Source organism: Balaenoptera ricei, chromosome 7 (assembly GCF_028023285.1).
Source record: "Balaenoptera ricei isolate mBalRic1 chromosome 7, mBalRic1.hap2, whole genome shotgun sequence".
Lineage (NCBI taxonomy): Eukaryota > Metazoa > Chordata > Mammalia > Artiodactyla > Balaenopteridae > Balaenoptera > Balaenoptera ricei.
Genome location: NC_082645.1, coordinates 90,812,881 through 90,830,446, shown reverse-complemented (window position 1 = coordinate 90,830,446; position 17,566 = coordinate 90,812,881). Strand labels below are relative to the sequence as shown.

The 17,566-nt window shown below is 37.6% G+C and overlaps 1 protein-coding gene across 2 annotated transcripts in view; it reads right to left on the bottom strand.

The window, feature by feature from the left end:
• PARD3B (par-3 family cell polarity regulator beta) overlaps positions 1-17,566 on the bottom strand; it is a 1,037,929-nt gene that overhangs the window by 499,792 nt on the left and 520,571 nt on the right. For both annotated transcript variants that reach the window (XM_059928520.1, XM_059928522.1), the window contains exon 5: positions 14,119-14,207. In XM_059928520.1, the coding sequence (XP_059784503.1) occupies positions 14,119-14,207 (89 nt within the window). The remainder of the gene's footprint in view (positions 1-14,118; positions 14,208-17,566) is intronic.

The window sequence follows — 17,566 nt, the reverse complement described above, 5'->3', positions numbered from 1 at the left end:
CAGTTGGTAATACATATGGGCATGTTCAAAGCATTATAAATCAAAACTGAAACTTGCCTTTCAATAAGGCATCAGTTGTATTCAATGGAACAATTCCAAATTTTCACCTCTTATTTTATTTTTTATTTTTTTTAGACGTAGAAAAAGAAGTTGAAAAGCCTGGAGAAAATGTATTACAGAAAGAAATGGAAAGCCTGACCTGCCTCACCTACTCCAGATTAAGGAAAGGATGAGCTAGAAACATTAATGGATAGTGTGTATGACTGAAATATACAAGGCACTGGGAGCTTTGGAGTAATGGAAAGTGGAACTAACAAGTTTTTATAAAGATGAAAAATAATAACCATGAACAATTATTGGCTCCTTTAATCCCAGAGAGAGAAAATAAAATTGCCAGAGGAAAAATGATGAAGTTGAAGCAAACATCTCCATTATGGAAATTGTAGGCAGGTCTCTATTGTTTCCTATTTACATGAAAATGACCTGAAACTAGACGTCAAATTAAGAGCTACAGCTGCTACAAATACATTTCTGCTCCAAACTGAAAATGGGAAAATTTTGGCTCCTTGCTGGAAAGTTGAGAACAGCATTAAGAAAGCAAAATGCCTAATGAATTCACTCTGCATGAAGTACTTCCTAAATTATCAGCAATCTAAAATAAATATATTAAATATATTCTCATCAGTGGATTAGGCTTATTTTTAATGTGTTTTCATTGCAAACCTATTATCATTAAGAACTGCAAAAAAGAGCATGTTAGTTTCCAACATTTATGGAAAGGGATGGAATTTCAAAACTGATAGTAAATTTCAAATGAGTTTTGCTCAGATACTGCTGATATATTTAAACTTTGTTCAGTCAAGCAGGTTATATCAGAAGCCTGGAATAAAAGTTAGAAATAAAATAAATCTTAGAGTGCTAATATCAAGGGATAAAGTAGATTCTTTTCTATACTTTCTGTGTAAGCATAGACACTACATGAATATATGCATATGAAATCCTAAATATAGGTATGCATTATAAGCCCTGAATATAAAATATTTGGTGGGAAGAGAAAGTTGTGTAGCTTTCAATGGACCGCAAAGAAATAACTTTTATATAACAGATTTATAGTGCATTCGTAGGTATTTGAGGAAGACTAAACCCAAAGCATACACATTCTAGGGTTATGATATTATTGTAAAGACTTCTAAAAACAGAGATGAAAATTCTGTTTAACCACTGAAACTTTATTATCTCTACCTTTATAACATAATTTTATAGTTTTACACTTAGAGCATAACACAAATCTTTCCTAATAAATGTATTAAATATCCACATGCTGATAGATAGCGTTCATATGTATTATATAGATGCTTTTGGAATATAAGTGTTTAGTCTAGACAACAAGATTTCAGCTTAAAAAATTTTAGAATGGCTTTATGGATTCTTTTTTCTAGTTTGCAAGTATTTCTTTATCCCACTCAAAACCTCTCCTATAAAACATAATAAATTCTATGTATCGTACTGACACTTACTCTTTAGTAATCATCAAACTTGTATTTTTACATTTACTTAAAAGTAAATCACATAATTTGTTAAAGTAATCAATCTTATTTCAAAACACTAAAACTTTGTTGGAGGATGCAGTATTAAGGTTTATTTCAACTTTATAAGATTCCCTTTTTCAGTATTTCAGAATAAACTTTTATGCTATCTTTATACATGATAGTCACTATTTTTTGGCTAGAATGATATTTGACAAATGTTAAATTACTATCACAAAAATATTACTATCCCAGAAAAAGCAGCATAAAAGACTTTCAATTTTGTTGACTGTTAAATGCAGATACTTAGAGAATTAGATCTATTAGATCTATAGACAAGCATTACAAGTTTTACACAGACTATGTTTTACCATGCTCTGTATAAATTGTTATCCATTATTTGTTTCAAGATGGAAAGAAAAGCATTTGAAAAAGGAAACTCATAGACCAGTCCATCTTTTAAAATTTATTTTAAAAGGGGAAAACACCACTCAGTGTTTTATATACTTGATGGAGCTCTGTGGAAATCCCTGTATATATACCCTCATGGAAGATAAACATAGCAAGGAGGGCTAGACACAATTACTTGAATACACATCTCATAAAATGAGATTTCACTAAGATGTGAAAATATGCTATTAATGTTATTTGTTTAGGCAAACAGCACAATAGAGTTCAAGGACCGGTGCGCAGGGTATGCACATTTATGTTTTGGAGGCAGACTGAGAATGGAAAATGTAGAGAATGAGGTGAGAAGGCTATTCTAGCAGTGGAAAGAAAAAGGGATTGGCAGCTACTTGTGAAAAACAGATAAAAAATGAATTGCGGGGCAAAAGAAAAGTATTTCAGTTACAAAAAGAAAAGTCGGAAGATTTCACTAAGCTCAAAATAGCTAATTCAACTTTCTAAGACATACTAAAACAAAAGCAGATGGTCACCAAGCATTAGGTCCAATAGTATTAAGCAAGCTACATGTTCTAAGCTCTGACTGACAAAATTGATTCAAATAATCACTAGAACCAGCTGCTACCTACCTAAGACTTTAGTACAAAACTATGGGTGAAAGTACAGAATCAGTGGTTTAAAATGAGCCTGTTGTGAATGGCTATGGCAAGAACTAGATGGAAAGTGCTTCATTTGGTTCCTTCCAGCAGAAAGACATGAAGCTTGAGGGAGAGCAGGGGCTGCAGACGGATGGTTGTAGGTCTAATTTCTCCGCACGAGGCAAATGCACAGCATCTTTAAGATTAGTCAACCCAGTGATCGGCCACTAGTTTAGGGTAAGGAAGATACAGGTCTGAGGGCAGGGAAGGGGAGATACTTTGTTTCAGGAGGAAATCATGATTAACTTATGAAATTAGAGAGAAGTGTATCCTAGTGGTGGCTTTGAGTCAGCTGCCTGAGTAAATCATCTAAACTAAGACCACAAGTACGTTTCCTCATTTGGACAATGAGGGAATTAAGATAAATTCCTAATAGAGTTGCTGGTTTTAAAGAAAAAAATAGAGAATATTATACAAATACATCAAACACACAGTCTCTGGCATATACAAAGGACTCAATAATATCAGCTATTAGTATTATTATTAGAACTTTCTGAAGGAACAAAGAAGCTTACGGGTTAAAAAGGCAATAACCTATTTCAAACTTTCCAAATTTTCCTCAACTTGATTTCCTCAATAAGAGTTTTTTTTTTTCTTAATCCGTAAATACTGTAGGATTGAGGAACACATTTTCTTCGTAATTAGACTGCTGACAGAGAACACAGTGGGTAATAATGAGTGGAGAGAAGTTACTGGCTGGTGTTCTTTGGGGACTGATGTCCAGGACTGTCATATACAGCAATGTGAGAGATGGACCACAGAGAGAGACCTCCAAGAAGAGCTTGCTGATGACGCCGAAGGCTACTTGACAGTGAAATGTCTTGGGTTTTTCCCCCCAGTTTTATTGAGATATAATCAACAGCAGTGTATACGTTTAAGGTGTACAGCATAATGATTTGACTTACATAAATCATGAAATGATTATCTCAGTAAGTTTACTGAGCATCCATCATCTCATATAAATACAAAATTAAAGAGAAAAAAAAATTTTTTCTTGTGATGAGAACGCTTAGCATTTACTCTTTTAACAACTTATGAAATGTCTTGTTGATACGAATATACTGAGTAAAAATCTAACAAAGAATCTGTTGTCAAAGGTGGTGGGATTCACTTAATGCAATCAATTGAGTAGTTCCAATGAAGAAGTTCTGCAAGGAAAAAACAAAGTCTAATGCTTGAGGAGTTCATAATTAGCAGGCAGATTAGGACAGGTAACAAAAAATAATACAAAGTAATAGAACAGTAGTAGTACTTGCAGTATGTTCCCAATGAATGTACGCTATCTGGGGGGAGGCAGCATGTTAATCATCTTCTGGGTATTATAACATGTACTCACATCAAATGTACAACGTAAACATATCACTTCCATTACAGATAAGTAAACCGATGGTTAGAGAGGTTAAATAATCAGTCCAACATCACACCATTTATATAAGGTAAAGTCAGGACTCAAAGTGGAATTTACTGCTTCTCAGAGCAGTAGTTTTCAACCACTTGGACATGTAAGTTTCAAAGTAGAGGTGCTTTCTGATGAGGTTCAGAGAAAAGGGAACAGGATCAGGAAGGAAAGCTGGAACCAGGAAAATCTTCTCCAAGGAAGTAGAATTTTAGATGGAACTGAGAAGGGTAAATGAATCTTCAACCAGAAAAGCTGGTGAGGGCGTGGAGAGATCATGCACAGGAGAGGAAAGAGTTTGCACTGAGACACTGAATCAGGATGGTTTGTGGACACATGGATTGGCTGTGATACTAAGGAAAGGAGGAGGAGAGGGGAGGAGGGGTAAGGAAGGGAGGAGAACAGAGGGTAAGATAATGAGGAGATAATGCTGACCCATCAGCTTGAGATCAAACCTCAGTGTGATATGTCAAATTCCACAACGAAAAAAAAGCACGCTTAATTTTTTAGAAGGTGGAATCACGACAGGTTTTGGAAATGAGAGCAGTAAGATCAATGCAGTGGTTTAGAAATATCTTACCTGGCAGTGATACATGGGATCAACTGGAAAAGGGAAAGACAAGGGAGAAATTGGTACTTGAGGTAGGAATTAGTAAATTACTGCAACAATGTAGCTGAGAGGTATTAGGGATTGAGCAATGATTATAGGAATAAAGCATGAAAACATGGAGAAAGATTCAAGGTATTATGAAATGGACTCTGTCAATAATTTGCAAAATGAGAGGCTAAGGAGAAGATAGGATAAAATGTGATGACAGTTTTCAGCCTGGGAAAAGAGGCATTATCTGGAATAACGTGAGGTCAGGAATGAGCCAGAAATTAGGAATGAAGGGAAGGCTTTTGCATACACTTCTTGCTAATTAAAGAGAAGCTTAAAGTGTAATCTTATTTTTTTTTTTTCTTATTTTTTTTTAACATCTTTATTGGAGCATAATTGCTTTACAATGTTGTGTTAGTTTCTGCTGCATACTAAAGTGAATCAGCATATATGTATACATATATCCCCATATCTCCTCCTTCTTGCGTCTTCCTCCCACCCTCCCTGTCCCACCCCTCTAGGTGGTCACAAAGCACAGAGCTGATCTTCCTCTGCTGTGTGGCTGCTTCCCGCTAGCTATCTATTTTACATTTGGCAGTGTATATATATCCATGACTCTCTCACTTCGTCCCAGCTTACCATTCTCCCTCCCTGTATCCTCAAGTCCATTCTTTACATCTGGGTCCTGGCCCTAGGTTCATCAGAATCTTTTTTTTCTTTTTAGATTCCATATATGTGTTAGCACATGGTATTTATTTTCTCTTTCTGACTTACTTCACTCTGTACAACAGACTCTAGGTCCATCCACCTTATTACAAATAACTCAGTTTCGTTTATTTTTATGGCTGAGTAATATTCCATTGTATATATGTACCACATCTTTATCCATTCATCTGGCGATGGACACTTAGGTGGCTTCCATGTCCTGGCTATTGTAAATAGTGCCGCAATGCACATTGTGCTACAAGACCCTTTTTGAATTATGGTTTTCTCAGCGTATATGCCCAGTAGTGGGATTTCTGGGCGATATGATATTTCTATTTTTAGTTTTTTTAAGGAACTCCATACCGTTCTCCATAGTGGCTGTATCAGTTTACATTGCCACCAACGGTGCAAGAGAGTTCCCTTTTCTCCACACCCTCTCCAGCATTTATTGTTTGCAGATGTTTTGATGATGGTCATTCTGACTGGTGTGAGGTGATACCTCATTGTAGTTTTGATTTGAATTTCTCTAATGATTGGCAATGTTGAGCATCCTTTCATGTGTTTCTTGGCAATCTGTATATCTTCTTTGGAGAAATGTCTATTTACGTCTTCTGCCCATTTTTGGATTGGGTTGTTTGTTTTCTTGATATTGAGCTGCATGAGCTGCTTGTATATTTTGGAGATTAATCCTTTGTCAGTTGCTTCACTTGCAAATATTTTCTCCCATTCTGAGGGTTGTCTTTTCGTCTTGTTTAAGGTTTCCTTTGCTGTGCAAAAGCTTTTAAGTTTCATTAGGTCCCATTTGTTTACTTTTGTTTTTATTTCCATTTCTCAAGGAGGTCGGTCAAAAAGGATCTTGCTGTAATTTATGTCATAGAGTGTTCTGCCTATGTTTTCCTCTAAAAGTTTTATAGTGTCTGGCCTTACATTTAGGTCTTTAATCCATTTTGAGTTTACTTTTGCGTATGGTGTTAGGGAGTGTTCTAATTTCATTCTTTTACATGTAGCTGTCCAGTTTTCCCAGCACCACTTATTGAGGTGGCTGTCTTTTCTCCACTGTATATTCTTGCCTCCTTTATCAAAGATAAGGTGACCATATGTATGTGGGTTAATCTCTGGGCTTTCTATCCTGTTCCATGGATCTATATTTCTGTTTTTGTGCCAGTACCAGACTGTCTTGATTATTGTAGCTTTGTAGTATAGTCTGAAGTCAAGTAGCCTGATTCCTCCAGCTCCATTTTTCTTTCTCAAGATTGCTTTGGCTAGTCGGGGTCTTCTGCGTTTCCATACAAATTGTGAAATTTTTTGTTCTAGTTCTGTGCAAAATGCCAGTGGTAGTTTGATATGAATTGCACTGAATCTGTAGATTGCTTTGGGTAGTAGAGTCATTTTCACAATGTTGACTCTTCCAATCCAAGAACATGGTATATCTCTCCATCTGTTTGTATCATCTTTAATTTCTTTCATCAGTATCTTACAGTCTTCTGTCTCCTTAGGTAGGTTTATTCCTAGGTATTTTATTCTTTTTGTTGCAATGGTAAATGGGAGTGTTTCCTTAATTTCTCTTTCAGATTTTTCATCATTAGTGTATAGGAATGCAAGAGTTTTCTGTGCATTAATTTTGTATCCTGCTACTTTGCCAAATTCACTGATTAGCTCTAGTAGTTTTCAGGTAGCATCTTTAGGATTCTCTATGTATAGTATCATGTCATCTGCAAACAATGACAGTTTTATTTCTTCTTTTCCAATTTGGATTCCTTTTATTTCTTTTTCTTCTCTGACTGCTGTGGCTAAAACTTCCAAAACTATGTTCAATGATAGTGGTGAGAGTGGGAAACCTTGTCTTTTTCCTGATCTTAGTGGAAATGGTTTCAGTTTTTCACCACTGAGAATGATGTTGGCTGTGGGTCTGTCATATACGGCCTTTATTATCTTGAGCTAGGTCCCCTCTATGCCCACTTTCTGCAGTTTTTATCATAAATCGGTGGTGAACTTTGTGGAAAGCTTTTTCTGCATCTATTGAGATGATCATATGGTTTTTCTTCTTCAATTTGTTAATATGGTATACCACATTGATTGATTTGCATATATTGAAGAATCCTTGCATTCTTGGGATAAACTCCACTTAATCATGGTGTATGATCCTTTTAAAGGGCTGTTGGATTCTGTTTGCTAGTATCCTGTTGAGGATTTTTGCATCTATGTTCATCAGTGATATTGGCCTGTAGTTTTCTTCTTTTGTGACATCTTTGTCTGGTTTTGGAATCTGGGAGATGGTGGCCTTGTAGAATGAGTTTGGGAGTGTTCCTCCCTCTGCTACATCTTGGAAGAGTTTGAGAAGGATAGGCGTTAGCTCTTCTCTAAATGTTTGATATAATTCGCCTGTGAAGCCATATGGTCCTGAGCTTTTGTTTGTTGGAAGATTTTTAATCACTATTTCAATTTCAGTGCTTGTGATTGGTCTGTTTCTATTTTCTATTTCTTCCTGGTTCAGTCTTGGAAGGTTGTGCTTTTCTAAGAATTTGTCCATTTCTTCCAGGTTGTCCATTTTATTGGCATAGAGTTGCTTGTAGTAATCTCTCATGATCCTTTGTATTTCTGCAGTGTCACTTGTTACTTCTCCTTTTTCATTTCTAAATCTGTTGATTTGAGTCTTCTCCCTTTTTTCTTGATGCATCTTGGCTAATGGTTTATCGATTTTGTTTATTTTCTCAAAGAACCAGCTTTTAGTTTTACTGATCTTTGCTACTGTTTCCTTCATCATGTATTTCTGATCTGATCTTTATGATTTCTTTCCTTCTGCTAACTTTGGGGGGTTTTTTGTTCTTCTTTCTCTAATTGCTTTAGGTGTAAGTTTAGGTTGTTTATTTGAGATGTTTCTTGTTTCTTGAGATAGGATTGTATTGCTATAAACTTCCCTCTTAGAATGTTTTTGTTGTATCCCATAGGTTTTGGGTTGTTGTGTTTTCACTGTCAGTTGTTTCTAGGTATTTTTTGATTTCCTCTTTGATTTCTTCAGTGATCTCTTGGTTATTAAGTAGTGTATTGTTTAGCCTCTATGTGTTTGTATTTTTTACAGTTTTTTTCCCTGTAATTGATATCTAGTCTCATAGCATTGTGGTCAGAAATGATACCTGATACCATTTCAATTTTCTAAAATTTACCAAGGCTTGATTTGTGACCCAAGATATGATCTATCCTGGAGAATACTTCACGAGCACTTGAGAAGAAAGTGTATTCTGTTGTTTTGGGATGGAATGTCCTATAAATATCAGTTAAGTCCATCTTGTCTAATGTGTCATTTAAAGCTTGTGTTTCCTTATTTATTTTCATTTTGGATGATCTGTCCATTGGTGAAAGTGGGGTGTCAAAGTCCCCTACTATTATTGTGTTACTGTCGATTTCCCCTTGTATGGCTGTTAGCATTTGCCTTATGTATGGAGGTGCTCCTATGTTGGGTGCATAAATATTTACAATGGTTATATCTTCTTCTTGGATTGATCCCTTGATCATTATGCAGGGTCCTTCTTTGTCTCTTGTAATAGTCTTTAAGGTCTATTTTGTCTTATATGAGAACTGCTACTCCAGCTTTCTTTTGATTTCCATTTGCATGGAATATCTTTTTCCATCCCCCCACTTTCAGTCTCTATGTGTCCCTAGGTCTGAAGTGGGTCTCTTGTAGACAGCATATATACAGGTCTTGTTTTTGTATCCATTCAGCTGGTCTATGTCTTTCGGTTGGAGCATTTAATCCATTTACATTTAAGGTAACTGTAGACATATATGTTCCTATTACCATTTTCTTAATTGTTTTGAGCTTGTTTTGGTAGGTCTTTTCCTTCTCTTGTGTTTCCTGCCTAGAGAAGTTCCTTTAGCATTTGCTGTAAAGCTGGTTTGGTGGTGCGGAATTCTCTTAACTTTTGCTTGTCTGTAAAGGTTTTAATTTCTCTGTAGAATCTGAATGAGATCCTTGCTGGGTAGAGTAGTCTTGGTTGTAGGTTTTTCCCTTTCATCACTTCTAAATATGTCCTGCCACTCCCTTCTGGCTTGCAGAGTTTCTGCTGAAAGATCAGCTGTTATCATTATGGGGATTCCCTTGTATGTTATTTGTTGTTTTTTCCTTGCTGCTTTTAATATATTTTCTTTGTATTTAATTTTTGATAGTTTGATTAATATGTGTCTTGGCGTGTTTCTCCTTGGATTTATCCTGTATGGGACTCTCTGTGCTTCCTAGACTTGACTATTTCCTTCCCCATGCTAGGGTAGTTTTCAACTATAATCTCTTCAAATATTTTCTTAGACCCTTTCTTTTTGTCTTCTTCTTCTGGGACCCCTATAATTCGAATGTTGGTGTGTTCAATGTTGTCCCAGAGGTGTCTGAGACTGTCCTCAGTTCTTTTCATTCTTTTTTCTTTATTCTGCTCTGCAGTAGTTATTTTCACTATTTTATCTTCCAGGTCACTTATCCTTCTTCTGCCTCAGTTTTTCTGCCATTGATCCCTTCTAGAGAATTGTTAATTTCATTTATTGTGTTGTTCATCATTGTTTGTTTGCTCTTTAGTTCTTCTAGGTCCTTGTGAAACGTTTCTTGTATTTTCTCCATTCTATTTCCAAGATTTTGGATCATCTTTACTATCGTTACTCTGAATTCTTTTTTCAGGTAGACTGCCTATTTCCTCTTCAATTGTTTGGTCTGGTGGGTTTTTACCTTGCTCCTTCATCTGCTGCATATTACTCTGTCTTCCATTTTGTTTAACTTACTGTGTTTGGGGTCTCCTTTTCACAGGCTGCACGTTTGTAGTTCCTGTTACTTTTGGTGTCTGCACCCACTGGGTGAGGTTGGTTCAGTGGCTTGTGTAGGCATCCTGGCGGAGGGGACTGGTGCCTGTGTTCTGGTGGGTGGGGCTGGATTTTTTGTGTTTTGGTGGGCAGAGCTGCGTCTGGTGGTGTGTTTTGAGATGTCTGTGAACTTGGTATGATTTTAGGCAGTCTCTCTGCTAATGGGTGGGGTTGTGTTCCTATCTTGCTAGTTGTTTGGCATGGGGCGTCGAGCACTGGAGCTTGCTGGCCGTTGGGTGGAGCTGGGTCTTAGCATTGAGATGGACATCTCTGGGAGAGCTCTCGCCGATTGGTATTACATGGGGCCAGGAGGTGTCTGGTGGTCCAATGTCCTGAACTCGGCTCTCCCACCTCAGAGGCTCAGGCCTAACATCAGGCCAGAGCACCAAGACCCTGTCAGCCGCACAGCAGTCCTCAGAAGGGGCAATGGGTCACCCTTGTGGATGAACGAGAGTGCACACCAAGCGGTAATCTTATTTTTAAAAAAGAAACATCCAATAGACACCTCTTGCTTCATTGTCTTCTTATGATCAAAGTACATTGAGTAGTACTTCATAAGAGATACATGTAAGACTATTGTAAGATAGTCTTACAATATATTGTAAGACTATTATAGGATATATTGTAAGACTATTTGGAGAACTGCCTCTAAATGTTATTTTTCTTTAAATATAAATGCTTGTGTTAATAATGGGTGAGCAGTTAATACTTATGCTTATGATTTATGAAGCACTGTGTTTTATCCATTCAGTCATTCACTCCACAAATATGCTGCTATTATGTTCCAAGATCTGTGCTTGGTGTCAGGAATCCTTGGAGGATCCATAGTCTTGTTTGGCAGAATGACAAATAGTTACAATAAACTATAGTATGTGTGATAATGATAATTGCAATAGCAATTAATGTTTATCCAGCCTTTCATTTAGTATGCTGCTAGCGTAACTGCCCATTTTCCATAGGAAAAAAAGAACATTTTAAAGACATTTAATAAATAGTCCACGGTTACATAGGTAGTTTTCAAACTCAGGACTTCAATAAATCCAAAAGTTTTGGAACTAAGGAATGGTTTGATAAATGCTGTGGTTTAAAAAATTTTATCCAGGGACTTCCCTGGTGGCACAGTGGTTAAGAATCCGCCTGCCAGTGCAGGAGACACGGGTTCAAGTCCTGGTCCGGGAAGATACCACATGCCACGGAGCAACTAAGCCTGTGTGCCACAACTACTGAGCCTGTGCTCTAGAGCCTGAGAGCCACAACTACTGAGCCTGCGTGCCACAACTACTGAGGCCTGTGTGCCTAGAGCCCGTGCTCCGCAACAAGAGAAGCCAGCACAATGAGAAGCCCGTGCACTGCAACTGAGAGCAGCCCCTGCTCGCCGCAACCAGAGAAAGCCCGCGCGCAGCAACAAAAACCCAGTGCAGCCAAAAAATAACAAATAAAAATAAATAAATAAATAAATAACTTTTAAAAAAGAAAAAAAATTTTATCCAGTAGTGATATGTGGGATCAATGAGAATAAGGAGAGATTGACACTTCAGAGCAGAGTTAGTAGGTTATTACAATAGTCTGACAGAGAGTAACAAAGGCTTGAACAATAGCTAGGGGAATTAAAACATCACAACAGGTTGAAGCCATTTTGAGATGGACTCCGCAGTAATTTACTTAGCTTCTATGCCGTCTGCATGGAAGTGAGTCCAAAGTCCTATGCTTGGGCCAAGCTCTGTGGGGTATCAGACTATCATTGTCTTAGGAGAAAACTGATGATGTAACTCAGCTGTAAGTGGCTTCCTCATTTCCTTCCATTCTTTCTTCCTCATCTCATGCCAGCTAGAACCAATGTCCTGCCCTAGAATTTTAATCTCTAAGCTTCCTGCCACTCTGCCCACCTCCACCCCCTGCCCCAGCTTCGCATTCCATGCTGTTAAAATCCTCATCTTTCCCCCATCTGAGAGTCTGCAAGCAATGGAGTTTGCATTCACTCTACTTTCTGATCTTGGCCTCAAACTAATTTCAGATGATTTTTCCTACACTGGTGCTCACCACATCAAGTTTCTTAGCCCTGATTATGCATCATGAAATAAAACACCAAGGAATCAGTGAAGGTGCACACAACAGGTAACACTGGAGTCAAAGGATTTGGAGACAAGAGTGGTGAATGTAGATTGGGTCTCTAGAAGTTAATCGCTCTGAATTGCAACTCCTTAGCCTGCTAAAAGTGATAATAAAACTCATGCAAAAAGTCCCTTGTGATAATCAAATTATACAGATACACATATGTATTTTCATTAAAGAATAATATTTTTTAAAAGTCCAGTAGTCCATTTCTCTGAATTCCTTGTATCTGGAGAAAGCTGAGCTAATTTGTTCATGCAGCCATAAACCAAACAATTGTTAACTCTATAACAACGTAATACTTAGCCAAGATGTTAGCAAACTTTTCAAAAGGCTAACATTAAAAAAATGAAATTAGGGCTTCCCTGCTGGCACAGTGGTTAAGAATCCGCCTGCCAGTGCAGGGGACACGGGTTTGAGCCCTGGCCCGGGAGGATCCCACATGCTGCGGAGCAGCTGGGCCCGTGCGCCACAACTACTGAGCCTGCGCGTCTGGAGCCTGTGCTCCGCAACAGGAGAGGCTGCCGCAGTGAGAGGCCCGCGCACCGCGACGCCAGAGTGGCCCCCCGCTCGGCACAACTGGAGAAAGCCCGCGCGCGGCAGTGAAGACCCAACTCAGCCATAAATAAATAAATAAAATAAACAAATTTATTTAAAAAAAATGAAATTAAAGGCCAACAGAGTAAGAGTATTACATTCATTATGCCTACCTCCAAAAACAATCTTATCAAGCTTCTAAAAAGACAGTGCCCTGGAGATTTTCCGTACCAAAGTTTAAATATTGTGCAGCTCATTAATCAAAGAAACACAATCTAAATAAAGAGTAACTATGTCATATGGCCATAAATTATAAGCTTGAGGAAAATCCACACAGTAAAGCAGCATGATAAAAGGTGATCACACATTTTTTTTTTAAGTTAATTCCATGTAACATGCTTGGCACCTATTAATAACTGGACTGAATGAAAGGAGTATGTTGACTGAATGAATGAATGACCATCAGTCTCAAAAGCATCACCTTTCAGTGCTAAAGCCAACAATCTATTAAACATGAACTTTAAAAATGATGATGATGATAATAATAAAGATGATGATGATGTTGATGATAGTGGTAGCAACAGGACTTACTCTGACTCAGGCACTGTTCAAAGTACTTTACACATGATAACTAATTTTGTCTTCACACTAACCCTCTGAAGAAGGTTTTAATATTATTTCCATTTTACAGACCAGAAACTAAGGCAAAGATTGATGAGCAACTTGCTTAAGCTCCTAGAATTAATAAGCAGCAGAGCTGGGATTTGAACCCAGGCAGTAGCTAGGGATGAACTGGAAATTAGCGCAGAGCAAAGCAAGTGCCCGTAAACATGACAGCAACTAACTTTGTATAATAAGTTACTTACATTAAAAACATGAAAAATCCAGGTTGATAGGCCGGATTCATTTTATACACATAGAGTAAAATATTGCAAGATTGTTAAAACACAAGGCACAGTAATATTCAAGGAGCTGACATCAAAGAAAAACACTGCACCACGATGAACGCTGAAATGTTCACTTTAAACTGTTGTTCAAAGAGAAGAAAAAAGCAATTAAGAAATCCAGGTTGCAGAAGAGTTGGAAGCATTGAGGCTCATTTGTATATATGTTTGTCAGGAAGTTCTCATATCATATAAAGAAAATGAGAGAAAAAAGTAATTTAGCAATTAATTTTAGAATTAGGTTTCACTCAAGTATTCTACTTATCTTGATGTTTCCTATAAAATAAAAACTATAATCTAAAAAATACCAAACATTAAATTGACATAAAATATTCTTATTCACATAAATAGAATATACCTCAATGCATCCATAGATTTCGGCGATGTCAGGAGCTCTGTCTGCACACCATTCATAACTTCTCCATCTTCTAAGTCCTGTGTGGAATTCTGTAGTGAAACAAACCCATAAGCATGTGGATGTTATGCACATAGAATTGAAGATTTGAATAAAAAGTCTCAATGGGAGAGAGTAAATGGTTTTACTCTGGATATATACAGTGTGCTCCAACTTCTTTGAAGACTGGAAACAGGTGTTAATCTTTTCAGTGCTTTCAATGTTCTTTTCTCTTCCGTTTGGTTTCTGAAATACTCAAACGGGCCATTTACACAAGGCAGTATGTTAAGAGCTTTGGAATACATCATTTAGCTTCCTGCTACTCAACCATAAGCTTTTGGGACTGAGTGTTTTAAATCAGCAAGGAAAAGGGGTACCAAAGGGAAGGTGCCATTGACAGGTAGTGATGTATTAGCTTTAATGTACTGTACTTGCTTGCATCCCCCTGGTGACACTAAAAGTATAAAGAAAGCAAAATTCATGAAAAAAAAGTTGCCTCGCAAGGTCCCTTCTATCAAAAGTGTGACAGGACTACTGCAGGAAAAGAAATTTGGAGTTCTTACTTTGCCTTAAGACTTTAATTCTGAGGATGATCTTCAGCACAGAGAAACTAAAATTAACCATTTAACTTCTAAAATAGTAAACACTCTTCTACTGCAGAGAGGTAAGAGGGCGAGAGAGGTCCTGCACTCCAGGATGGTGGCAAAGTTGAACTGGGTGTTACATAGAGGAGAGAATGGATTCTAGAAAGCCAGCCTGCTTTAGTTTCTCATTTAGTAAGACATTAGCTCTCTGCTAGGCTTTGGAACTGAACTTTTTTTTCTTTTTTTAAACATCTTTATTGGAGTATAACTGCTTTACATTGGTGTGTTAGTTTCTGCTTTATAATAAAATGAATCAGCTATACATATACCTATATCCCCATATCCTCTCCCTCTTGGGTCTCCCTCCCACCCTCCCTGTCCCACCCCTCTAGGTGGTCACAAAGCACCAAGCTGATCTCCCTGTGCTATGTGGCTGCTTCCCACTAGCTATCTATTTTACATTTATTTGGTAGTGTATATATGTCCATGCCACTCTCTCACTTCGTCCCAACGTACCCTTCCCCCTCCCCGTGTGGACTGAACTTTAACAGAGTAATTCTGCAGACACATCACTCTTCAGAAGCAGAGTCACAGATAGCGCTCATTACAAACTCAAGTTTCACTGAAACAAACTACATGGAGCATTCATGGATCTAAACGTACCATTTCAACCAAAAAATACAATAGATGAGTTAAAAGGCTGGACATAAAGGAATTAGGTTAATATTTTGAAGAAAACAAGACAGGGAGGCACAACTTAAGCAGTGTGTCATTGTGAAGTGATTAAAAAAATGTATTTCATTTTTAGATTGAAGAGCAACATTTCACCTAGGGGTTGGTAGTTTTGGGAAGCACATGATCTACACTAGATTTAAAAAAATTATTCGCTTTTTCGTCTTCATGAGGATAAAGAAAGAAAAAAAAAATCCAAAAAGTTAAAGGATGCTTTTTAGTTTAAGGTACCAAATTGAATGTGTTTGAAAGCTTTCAAACATTCACCTTATTATGAAGGGCTTGATGTATGCTTACATTGAAAAGTCACAGGGTTGGGCAGGTTACAAGAATACTTGAAGAGACAATTTAACAAAATATACATACTTGTGACTATTGCACATGACAGAACATTTGATGACAGCATTTATGTCAAAATCAAAATCACTGACTTTCTCATCTCTCTCTCTCACAAGAGGGAGCTCCATGAAGGGTGAGGCCGTATCTAGTCCTCTCTATGTTAAGCACACAACACACAGAATTGATTTAGTGAATGTTAATGAGTAAATAAGCTGAATGGCATTCTATTAGCTTCCTAATACTGTGCAATAAATTCAAAATTAAATGGCTACAAAACATTATCTCCCATAGTTTCTGTGAGAGATTTAGAAGTGGCTTGGCTGGGCAGTTGTGGGGTAGAATCTCATAAGGTTGCAGTCAAGGTGTCAGCAGGGCTGCAGCTGCAATCGTCTAAAGGCTTGACTGGAGCTTTAAGATCCACTACTTTTTCTCTTATAAAAGCTTCATTAAGATATGCTTTCTATAACATTAAATTCACCCTTTGAAAAAGTACAGTTCAGTCCTTTTTAACTTACTCACAGAGTTTTGCAACCATCACCATTATGTAATTTTAGAACAATTTCAAAACCCCACAAAGAAACCCCATACTCATTAGCCAGCACTCCCCATGCTTCCTGCTTCCCACAGCCCATGGCAATCATTTACTTTCTGTCACTAAGGATTTCTTTTCAATAAAATTTGTTTGTTTGTTTGTTTTTGGCTAGGTTGGTTCTTCGTTGCTGCACGCAGGCTTTCTCTAGTTGCTCTTCGTTGTGGTGTGCGGGCTTCTCACTGCAGTGGCTTCTCTTGTTGCAGTGCACGGGCTCTAGGCTCAGTAGTTGTGGCTTGCGGGCTCTAGAGTGCAGGCTCAGTACCTGTGGCGTGAGGGATTAGTTGCTCCACGGCATGTGGGATCTTCCCGGACTAGGGCTCGAACCCATGTCCCCTTCATTGGCAGGAGGATTCTTAACCACTGCGCCACCAGGGAAGCCCTGTCGATAAGGATTTACCTATTCTGAACATTTTATATAAACAGAATCATAAGATATGTGGCTTCTATCACTTAACATGATGTTCTTAAGACCCTCCCATGTTGTGGCATGTATCAGTATTTCATTCCATTTTTTGGTCAAATAATATTCCACTGTACGGCTGTACCACATTCTGTTTACCCATGCATCACTCCATGGGCATTTGGGTTGTTTCCACTTTTGCTTATGATTATGAATTATGCTGCCACGAATATTTGAAATAGTGTTCAATTGTGAAATAATGCTAAGAATGAGAAATTCTTGCATGGACAGATGTTTTTCATTTCTCTCAGGTATATACCTAGGAGTGGAATTGTTGGGTCATATCATAACACTGTGTTTAACATTTTGAGGGACTGCTATAGTATTTCCAAAACATCTGCACAATTTTGCATTCCCATCAGTAATATATGAGGGTTCCAATTTCTCAAAATCCTCACCAACACTTGTTATTTTCCTGTTTTTAAAAACAATTTAGTCATCATAGTGGGTGTAAAGTGGTTTTTGTTTTGCACATACCTAATGACTAATGATTTGCATTTCCCTAATGATTAATGATGCTGAGCAACTTGTCATGAGACTGTTGGACATTTGTATATCTTCTTTGAAGAAATGCCTAATTATTTGTATTTTTATTATTGAGCTGTAAGAGCTTCCTAAACATTCCATATACAAATTCCTTAGGTACACGATTTCCAAATTTTCTCCCATTCTATGGTCTGTGTTTTCACTTTCTTGATGGGCCCT